Source organism: Suricata suricatta, chromosome 17 (assembly GCF_006229205.1).
Source record: "Suricata suricatta isolate VVHF042 chromosome 17, meerkat_22Aug2017_6uvM2_HiC, whole genome shotgun sequence".
NCBI lineage: Eukaryota > Metazoa > Chordata > Mammalia > Carnivora > Herpestidae > Suricata > Suricata suricatta.
In genome coordinates, this window is record NC_043716.1 from 34,522,173 (window position 1) to 34,532,925 (window position 10,753).

At 46.0% G+C, this 10,753-nt stretch overlaps 1 protein-coding gene across 5 annotated transcripts in view; it reads right to left on the minus strand.

The window, feature by feature from the left end:
* IGF2BP1 (insulin like growth factor 2 mRNA binding protein 1) overlaps positions 1–10,753 on the minus strand; it is a 40,732-nt gene that overhangs the window by 29,042 nt on the left and 937 nt on the right. For 4 of the 5 annotated variants that reach the window (XM_029928191.1, XM_029928189.1, XM_029928188.1 and 1 more), the window contains exon 2: positions 10,186–10,246. In XM_029928191.1, coding sequence (XP_029784051.1) covers positions 10,186–10,246 — 61 coding nt within the window. The remainder of the gene's footprint in view (positions 1–10,185; positions 10,247–10,753) is intronic. The other variant, XM_029928190.1, reaches the window with a different exon arrangement.

Sequence of the window (10,753 nt, forward strand, 5' to 3'; positions counted from 1 at the left end):
GTTCAGTATCCGACGTGATTTCGGCGCAGGTGTCAGGCTCTGCACTGACGGTGTGGAGCCTCCTTGGGATTCTCTCCCTCTCACTGCCTCTCCCCTGCTCATGCTCTGTCTCTCAAAATAAATCAATTTTTAAAAAACCGTAAAATAATTATTTAAGGGGCGCCTGCCTGGCTCAGTCAGTGGAGCATGTGATTCTTGGTCTCCAGGTCATGAGTTCAAGCCCCGCGGGGGGCCTGGAGTCTACCTAAAATTAAGTAAATAAAAGGTTAAAAATAAAGTCAAATTAAAATATTTAAAATTCATTTTTAATCTAAGTAAGATTTTAAATTAAAAATATCTTAATTTAGAATTCTTTAAAATACCAAGGAAAAGGTAAAAAAAAAATCTCAAAGCTCCTGGAGAAAAATGAACTGACCAGTTTTATCTCCTTCCACCTCCACTCTAAGACCAGTCTGTCACTTGCCCTTCACGGTGTTCCGAATGCCTGGCAGAGGGCATGGCATGCAATAGTAGACTCTGCATGCAGAAAAATCAGCGGCTGAACGTATGCGTGCATGAACGAATATACAATCAGACACACCAAACTTCACAGCAAAATGCAAGCAATCCCACCAGTCCGTACTGTCTCGTTAAATATTTTCTTATGCGGAATCTGGTTGTAAACATGTATTTTTAAACCCTCTCCTCCCCGTCCCCCTGCAGAAAATGGCTAATGCCAGAATGGCAAAGCACCCCCCACACACCCAGGCTAAAGTTGCTGACCTTGGGATGTTTTGAAGAGACCCAAAGAGCCTGGGACTAGACAGGCATGTTCTTCCTCCAGTTAGAAGTTTAAATTTAGAGAAGGGAAAATGGGGCGACTGGGTGGCTCGGTCGGTTGAGCGTCCGACTTTGGCTCAGGTCATGATCTCTCGTGGTTCATGGGTTGGAGCCCCACATCTGGCTCTGTGCAAACAGCTAGCTCAGAGCCTGGAGCCTGTCCTCGGATTCTGTGTCTCCCTCTCTCTGCCCCTCCCCTGCTCATGCTGTCTCTCTCTCTCTCTCTCTCTCTCTCTCTCTCTCTCTCTCTCTCTCTCTCAAAAAATAAATAAATAAAACATCTTTTTAAAAAATTTTTTAAGGAGAAGGGAAAATGGGTGATGGGCAGGGAGGAGGGCACTTGTTGGGATGAGCACTGAGTGTTTTATGGAAACCAACTTGACAATAAACTATATTTAAAAAAAAGAAAAATTTTTTTAAAAACTTTAGTGAACTGTTGTTTCAGGATAGTCCAGCGAGGGGCAAGGGTAAGAAAGTGAGAGAAAGATTATCTCATGGAGACATAAGATGTTTGGGAAGACCATCTTATTCCATCTTATTCTCACTGCCTGCCCCCAGCCTATGGTAATAACCATATTCAGGAAAACCCTCTAGATAACACAGAGGGTCAGCTAGACTCTTCTCCTCTTTTACGTTCAGTAAAAAGTTGCTGGAGTGGAGGACATTCAACAAAAGGACTAAAGAAAACCTTCTTCGGATCCCTGCTGTCTTCCCAAAGCCAACGCCACCCTCTGTCTCGTCCTTGCTCGGAACACACTGGCTGCAGCCACCAGCAGCCTGGTCTGCGGAGGATCATCTTTACTCTTTAATTTAGGGCTCTGTCTCCAAATCCTGCCAAAGCAAACGCTCTATTACAGACGGACTTCTCCCAAGCAACTTAGAGACCTGGAGGAGGAAGTAGAATAAATATGTCTAGCTCGGAACAGACCTCCTCAACCAGTTTCCTCCACCCAACAGCCCCCACGCCAGTTCCTGTCTCCCCTCATTTTCTCCTCTTCATCTTCAGAGTCCCTAATGGGAAGTTGAGGAGCCCCAAGCAATCCCAGATGCCAGTCCAGTAGGGAGGCGACACATATCATTCCACATAAACTAATTGTAAAACCCTTTATAGTAACTGATTAAAGTCACAAGCCTGTTAAATGGCCAAAACCCACATCCGGATTGGAAGCCCTTCCTCTCCCCACCCCACTCAGAGAAGGTTCAATCCTCAGTTCCTAGCCTGAGATTTCGAAAGGGGCAATAGGTCTGCGAGAGCGCATGTTTGTGCACCCTTTGAACGGGGAGCACCAAAGGGAGGAAGCGGACGTGAAGGTGGGCACCCTTTCTGGTCCAGGGCACCAGGGATCCCCAACTCCTGCAAGGCTGTTTTGTTAGCTTACCAGGAGGGGAGTGTTAACACTACATGCCCCTTTGACAGTAGCCCTCAAGTCCTCAAGTGTGAAATTTCACCTGGCACAGGCTCATGGCACCCACGATGCTAGAATCTCCCCTCCCCTAAATAATCATTAGCGTTCTCCACCCTGCTTGCACCGTCTCTTCAAGACTTTGGCCTGACAGAATGTGGTAAGGGACTCAGCAGTGGGATCCATAACCCAGGGGGGTCTAGGGGGACTGCCCTGGTGAGCTTCAGCCCCCTCTCCCAAAAGATGGGGCTTTTCCTTTCAACATACAGGTCATCAAAGCTCCCTACACATCAATCCCCTTCAATATGCCTAGCCTTCATTGTCCCATGTAAAATACATGCCACATTCACATAAGCGTACTTAAAAACACCCGACCTTAGAGTATATGCCCCAAGCTGCCACAGTCCAAAGACAGAGGGCAGAGAGGTCCGTATCTAAAACAAATAATAACAGCAATAATAATAGTTAATGTGTAGTAACACCGGTTTACAGTTACAGAAGTTGGAACTTAAGAAGATTAGCTTCTGCAGTTTCAGATTCATTGCCTGACTGCAAAGCTCTTGTTTTTTAAACACCGACCTCTCCCGGGAGATCTTTCCTCCACGGTCCAATCGAGGGTGGAGGGAAGAACCTCGGGGAGGGTCATGAGACCCCCCCGGCCTGAGAGAACTTCCTCTCTCTTTGAGCCTCAGGAGTCCAGAATGATTCCTGTGCACCCAGCTCCGGTTGGCAAAGAACTCAGACCCCACAAACAACCTTTACACAAAATCATTTTTTTCTGAATTCTGATTTCTCCTCTGAAAGATTCTAACTACATCCAATCAACGAAACCATCCAATCAAATTTCACGCAGACTTAACATTTTCCATTGCAAGTGGCCAAAACATCTGGAGGACGAACTAATTTTTCAACTGAAACTGACTCTCAATGAATAAAAACTGAAGTTTTCTTTTACCCTCTTCTACAGAAAATTTAAGAGGGCTGACTAGGATCCGTGGAACAGACATGGTATGGGGAAACGGGTCCTCTCCTGTCTCCTCTCAAAGAGGGAGTTCTCCATTCCCTACCCACTACGTGAGGAGCAAAATTCACCCATCCATCCTGACCGGTCCCTTGGGTGCCTTGAGCCACCAAAAATGCCACTTGTCTAATAATTAGACTTGTCCTTAGGGGCTTTGAAACTATCTGGACATACCAGTCAAAAATTCTTTGAATCACCTAGCTGTTTGCTCTGTATTTCATTAAAAAAGCAGTTTCCTAATGGTTTGCCAGGCTCTGTGCTCTCTGCCATTCAACCAGAAGCCTGGACTTCTGTGATGGGACTCCAAATCCTGGAAGATTGGACTTCTGCGATGGGACTCCGTTTCTGGCCCTGTCTGTTCTATACAGTTAATTTCAGTGTTTTTACAATCAGGTTTTCTCTGACTGTATTAAAATGATGAGGTCCAGACCTACTTTTCTCCTGTGATTTTCTCATAATCAACATACAGTTTATTTCGGTGGCCTGTGTTTAAGATGAAAACTTGTTTCAGCCTGCTGTGCCTTCAATCTTGGACTATTTATTGCAAACCTACTAGCTGCGAACACTCACAAAGCTGGCTCTGTTTGTTCAGTATCAGGATGACCCCTCCCATCACCAGAAAAGTACATAGCCCCCCTTTGAACAAAATCTGAGGGGCCATCCAAGTTTTTCTATTGGAATAGAGCTAGCCAACTGGAGACTGAATATCTTCCTGCTGGCAGTGCCTTCCTTCCAAGGGTATGTTAGCACAGACGCTCCCCAGTCCTAGCCAAACCAAACTTTTATCTGTAACCAAAAAAGCATGCGCTCTCTTGAGTGCATGTTTTCTGAGACCCTTCCTTGCCTTTGTTTTGACAGGCATTTTAAAAGGTGTGGGCGAGGAGAGGAAATGGGCTCAGCACAGGTGGAAATGGCGGGCCAATTTTAGGTTCACTGAAGTCAAACCCTGGCTGAGCCCAGGAGAAAAATGCTAGAAGGCCCACCAGGGGCGCACCGGAGGGCCTGTTGTCTAACCTTTTACCCCACGAATAAAACCGTCCTAGAGACTCTGGTGACTATTACTCCCTTTGTTGTTGTTTCCATCAGCCCTTGGAAACGTGGAGCCAGTCCATTTTCTAATGACTCCGGACCCTGTTGACTCTCCCAGTCCTACGCCCAATGGCCTGGGGGCCTCAGCCTACTGGGAAAGGGCCACCGCCACATGCACCTCCATTTTCTCTCCACCTCTCTCGACCTGTTTGCTCCCTCCCCAACCCTGTTCGCACGGCCTTGGCCTCAAGGCCTTCGACTTCTGCCTTGGCGTGGCAAAGGTCTAGGGACGGCCGCGGGGCTGGAAAGGGCAGCGCCCGCAGCCGGGGATCGCTCCACGTGGACTGGGGATCCGGGGCTCTCAGGTCCACGGCTGTCTTCGTGGCCGGGAGTCTAGGGGCCCCTGGGGGCGGGGAACGTCCTCCTGGGAGCCCCACCCCCACCCCGGGCCCGCGAGTGCACCCCCCACCCCCACCCCGGGGAGCCAAGCAGGCGGCGATTGCGGGGCCGGGAGCGAGAGCGGGAGCGGCCGGCGGGCGAGCGGGCGAGGAAGGCTTGTGGCGGCGGGGCTGGCGCGGGCCCTCCGGGAAGCGCAGCCGGCGGCGCCGCGACTTTCTCCGTTTTTTGAAAAGGGGAAGGCAAGGCAGGCGACCCCGCCCGCAGAAAGCGCCTTGCCCTTCGCCCAGATCTCCCACCCGTCTTCAAGGCTTCCGCCGGCGACCCCCTCGTCCCCCATGGGTCGCTGTGCTCCACCGGCCGCAGCTCTTTAAAAGGGAAGCGGGAACTCCACCCCAACCCCCATCTCTCTTTCTCTTTTTTTCCCCCCGTCTGGAATTTCCAACCCGGGGACTCGTCTGATTTCTCCAGTCTGCCCTGCTTCTTTTTTTTCCCCCTCCCTCCTCTTTTCTCTCCCTTAACACTCCCATCCCATACTCGAAGCTACACTTTCTGGAAGGCACTGACCACGTTTAAAGAATCTTTAAAGAGGATGGACAGAGAACAAGACTGGATTCAAACCCTAACCGCTGACAAAATGTCTGTTCTTCAAATGCCTCTGGGTCATACATTCACTCTAATGACACTACCCCCACAGGCCACCCCCAACACAGATAGAACCCACGTACCTCTTCAGCAAAACCTCCCCAAATCGCACACAGCACTTGCTGGTGACTCCCCAGCCCCCTCCCTTGCACTCAACTAAACCAGATCTGAAATTAATAATGTTTCATAATTGTATCCTCCCTAGCCTACCTCAATGGTATCTTTGTCAACTGGCTGTTACACATTAAAGTATAGACAAACCCTGAAAGGGGCGCCTGTGTGATCTCACGGTTCATGGGTTCGAGCCCCAGGTCAAGTTCTGTGCAGACAGGTCAGAGCCTGGAGCCTGCTTCGGATTCTGTGTCTCCCTCTCTCTCTCTCTCTGACCCTCCCCTGCTTGCACTCTGTCTCTCAAAAATAAATAAACATTAAAAAAAAAAAAGAATAAACTCTGAAAAATATAAGCCTTAAAAGTCCCCCCCAAACACATAAAACAGATTCAAATGACATATATTAAGGTAATTGAAAAAGATTAGAAGCTCAGAACCTTTGAATCAAGATTTTTTCCAACTGCTAATGTCATGTATTCCATCGCTGAAACATAATTACGAGAATGTTTTGCTCTTTTTCCACCAAAAGCAATGCCATAAGAACCTTACATTTGAAACAGTTGGCTATACTTGGAATACATTAGTGATGGGAATTACAAATTCTTCCCCTTTTTTCCTCAAAAGTTCTCCATTGGAGAAAGCATTGGAGTAAAATTTCATCTTTTAACCTTGAGTCAGAAAAGAAAGGGTTTCTAGAAACCCACTACTCTTCCAGTGGACAGTCAGAGACACCACTGTCCTTAGGAAGGGACCTTGAAATACTGTGTACTAAATGGCAACAAGTTAAGGGTTTCTTAACTGGGAGTGAAGCAAACCTAATTCATGAATTTGTACTGTTTACATTCTAGGTGGAAATTAAGTGAGAGTGAATTGATTTCCACCTTCCCTCGCCAAAGCACGCAGAAAAATTTAAGAATCAACCTATTTCAAATTTATTTAAAGGCAAAACAAAGAAAAAAGCAACACGTCCTAACCACATGCTGACAAGAAAATCTTTTACTAAAAGTGTCAAACTTACTGGTTCAATACACATCAGATGTATCTTCCAACTGCAACCACTAAAGTTAAAGTGCCTGAAAATCCTCCCACTCCTGTACTTTTCACTCCTTTGTTGATTTTTTAAAGACATTCCCTTAGCTTCTTAAACCCCTTACAATTCATTTTCAGCCCCTGAGAATCATGTTTATTAAAGACAAATCCATTTCTGAAGGCAAAAAAATCGTTTTGCTCGTTTTGCAAACATTTCGTGATCCAATTATTTCAGAGCAAATCACTTAAAATTAAAAATAATATTTTTGCCACTTATAAGACATCCCTTCGCACAGATTTCCAAAGCTGCTAACTTTGGGAAATGCAACTGTAAAATCAGAATGGAGCTTAAGCCCTTTTGGAAAGTTCTCACACTTCTATTGACTCTTAACACCCAATTTCTGTTTGGGCCTATTTTTTAAAAACAGTTGGGAGATTAAGGGAAAGTGTTTAGCCCACCTCTTTTTTTTTTAATTTTTTAATGTTTATTTATTTTTGAGAGACAGAGAAAGTGTGAGCAGGAGAAGGGCAAAGAGGAGACACAGAATCTGAAGCAGGCTCCAGGCTCTGAGCTGTCAGCACAGAGCCCAACGCAGGGCTTGAATTCATGAACCATGAGATCATGATCTGAGCCGAAGTCGGCCTCTTGACTGTGCCACCCAGGCACCCCTAGCCCATCTCATTTTAAAGGCAGCTTAGAGAAAAGAACCATCATTAACCTGCCTAAGAAAATCCATCTTTTAGGTTGAACACATTTCATGCAGAGAAAGGCACTGCACCTCCTGCATTTTTCTCTTAACAACAACACCTTTTTATTTTTATGACAGCAGTTGACAGTAGGTATGCTGTCTTTACGTCACATTCTTCTAGAAAGAGGCACACACAATGGCAAATGAAATAAAAGTGTAATTCCCTTAAAAAGCAAGTCATTTCCCAAGGTAAACCAAGTCTAAAATGGGACACCCACCTCCTTTACCTTAAGGACCCTTATGTCTCTCAGCATGAAATATATATATGAACCCTTTCCACAACTGTTTTAAAAATGCTCTTGGCTTTTCTCCTTTGTCCTAATATTTGACAGTGAATATATACAAATTCTCAACAGAAAGCCGAAACTGTTGGCCAGAATTCCACCACTAAGAAGGGGATTGGAAAGGTGGGAGAAATTTAATGTCACTCGTTTGAAAAGTCAAATTAATGTTTTCCGTTTAAATACACATTGCTCAGTCTCTTGGGTTCCTAAAAAGATACATACAAATTATAGTCATCAAATAGATACAAAGTTAGAACAAAATATACCAATACTTCAAAATCAGGGATGCTGAGGTAACTGCTGCAATACTGTATCTTTTGACTGATTCCCCCTCTAAAAAAAAAAACCCAAGCAAACAAAAAACAGGCACACACAGGATGTGAGACTTTTATGAATCTCTTAGAAATGTTTAAAGCCATAACTCAATTTGAACTGAGTGCATTAAGGAGAGTTACTTCTATTTCTTTAAACAGTGAAAAATATACACAGAATATATATGCACGGCGGTTCATTCTGTTTCAAATATCAGTTAGAGTTAATTCACCAGTTCCTGGTTTATACATCCATGAGATTGAAAAAGCCAGTAACAGACCAACTGAAGAAATAGTTTTCAGACAGACTGAAAACACATACCACAAAATGCCTCCTTCAAAGAACACAAAATGATAGAGCAAACGGACTTCATGCAAACAAACTTTTTTCAAATCCTGAAACTTCAAAAATTGATTCATTCTAGAAAAATGAAGTGCCTTCTCACCACCCGGCAAACACATACACATACACACACACACACACACACACACACACACACACAAACTGACTCAGTGTTTGCGCTAAAAAAATTATTTTGGGGAAGAAAAGAACACACAAAAGACGGAATTTAACATGGACGGGGAAGGAAGATTTTGTACCCACTCTTCCCACAAACCCCACCCCTTCCCAACTCAAAAGGGCCCTAAGTAATGCATTTTGGAGGGAACAAGAAGGAGCCTAAAAACGGCTTGAAAGCAGATGGCTTAGGGGGTAAGATCCATAAATACAGTGCACCATGGAAATTAAAATATAAATGTTTTGGGTCCCATTTCATCACATTTTGCTATTTCTCTGGCCTTCGATTCATTCCCTTTAAAATTTAAACCATCCTGAAGAGCCAAAGGGAAAAAAAAAAATCCCACAGATTGCAGAATTCCAGTTATTCTGGATCTCTCAACATTTTTCACACACTCAGCTTTCGGTTCAACTATCCACGATCTTCCCAATAAATCTACTGGTGTCAGTGGGCTTCTCTCCTTCGCATCTCCAGGAAATGTTTCAAAATAATAAATAAGACTCCCCCCCTTCTGATTTTACTGCCTCTTTTCTCCTAACTCTAATTGCCTTTCCAATAAGAGTATTGGAAGCATTGTGAGGTTAAATCACAGGCTCTATAAACATAGTAACAAGCCATATTGATCATCTATAGATACAATAGTTCCAAGTTACTTAAATTATCTCAAAGCAAAACCCACTGAACAGATTTTTATCTGACTTAAACTTTGCAGTTAAACTTCACATGCTCAAGAAAAAGGAAAAAAAAAAAAAAAAAGAGTCACCCACCTCCACCTTCCCACCCAGAAAGGGCCAGGGATTATTCTCAATGCAGCAAGTTTCCAGTTGAAATGGGGGGGGGGGGGGGGAGAGAATGCACCTAGGAGGGGACAGGGTAACACACACAAGGCTCAAAGATTTCCTGGGAGCTGCCACATGAGGGAAAACTGCACTGTCAACACGTTTCAAGTCAGATTTGAGAAAGCCGACTCTGTCCTTATAATTTCCAGGCCAGAGTTTAACGCAAGACCTGAAATTCACCACAAATCAGATTTGGGGGATGGAGGTACCCCACTTTACTTAAGGGATGATAGAAAGGTACTGGGACACTGACACACATACACTCTCTCTCTCTCTCTCTCTCTCTTCACTATTCATCCAGGGAGTTCTAGACCCTCCAAAGAGCCCCAGCTCACAGCCTGAACAAAAAGCTCTCACCCCAGATGGTCCCCTGGTAACAATGGACTGAAGGAGTGGGGGTGGGGGGGGCTCGCAAAGGATAGCACAGCCAAAGCATATTCTTTGCAAACTCCAGTGGGGAGGGGAGGTTGTGTGATGTAAAGGGACCAAGGGTAGGGCTCTGTGAAAAAAAATATGTCCTTGCCTGTTGCAGAGATATACATAAAGCACGACATTCTTTTGGGGGCAGGAACTCAGAATCCACTCTCCCTAGGGAGTCCATGGGGACCCCCGCCCAATCCACTTAAGAATTATGCTAAGGGATGGGTGGAGAAAAAAAAGAGAAAACGAGGCCTGCTAGAAGTTGCAGAAACGTCCGTGAGTTGAAACTCTTCAAAGATTTTTAGCTTCCCCACAAAAATGGCCCCACACACCTTGAACAAACTCCACAAGGCTTCTCCCCTATTGATTTTTTTTTCCCCTTTCCTTCTCCAAATACCATCTCTCAGCCCACCCCAAAGCCGGCTTATTTTTTACAAGCTGTAAACCACCCATTACAAGATCTTAGCCAATCTTCCCTCCCTGCCCCCAACATCCGGAGTTGGGGGTGGGAAGGCCAGTAATGGGTTTCTTCCACTGGAGACACTTTGGACCCCCGCACACCGCCTCTAAGCGCCCCCAGGTTGCCTCCCTTCTCAAAGAGCCCTTTCCTACCTTTGTTTTTTGGGGACTGAGTGTTCAATCTCTAGGCGTTTTCCTTGCAATTCAACTTTCCCTAAAGATTAAAAAAAATAATAAAGACAATGTAAGAGCTGGAACAGGAGTGGGGAAAGGACGGAGAAAAGAGGGGGACTTAGGATTTACTGGGATTTGAGATCTGCCTAGGAATCCAGGCAGTGGGGTCCGCGGCCGGACACCGAAAGGGTCGCTCGGGGAATGGTGGAACCCTTAAATTCGTTATTGTGTTTCGTTAATTTTTCGTTCTGTTCTGTTCTCCCACTGAGGCCAGCTGGGCAGTGGCTAGCTCTGGGAGCGGGATCCGGAAAAAGGGGCGACAAGGGCGTCCGTGTCGGCGGGCTGCCTGCTCGGCTCCCAGTTGTGGGGAGCAGGGGCCGGGAGAGAAAGGGCTCCCCCGTTGCTCCCAAAGTGTGTGGCGGGGGAGGGGTGCAGAAGGAAACTTTAGTTTCCCCGTCCTGCCGCGGAGAGGGGCTCCGGGCGGCGGGGCGCTCACCTGTCGGGGCCGGCGGTGGGCAGAGGCCCTGGGGGAGCGGCGCGGGGCCCC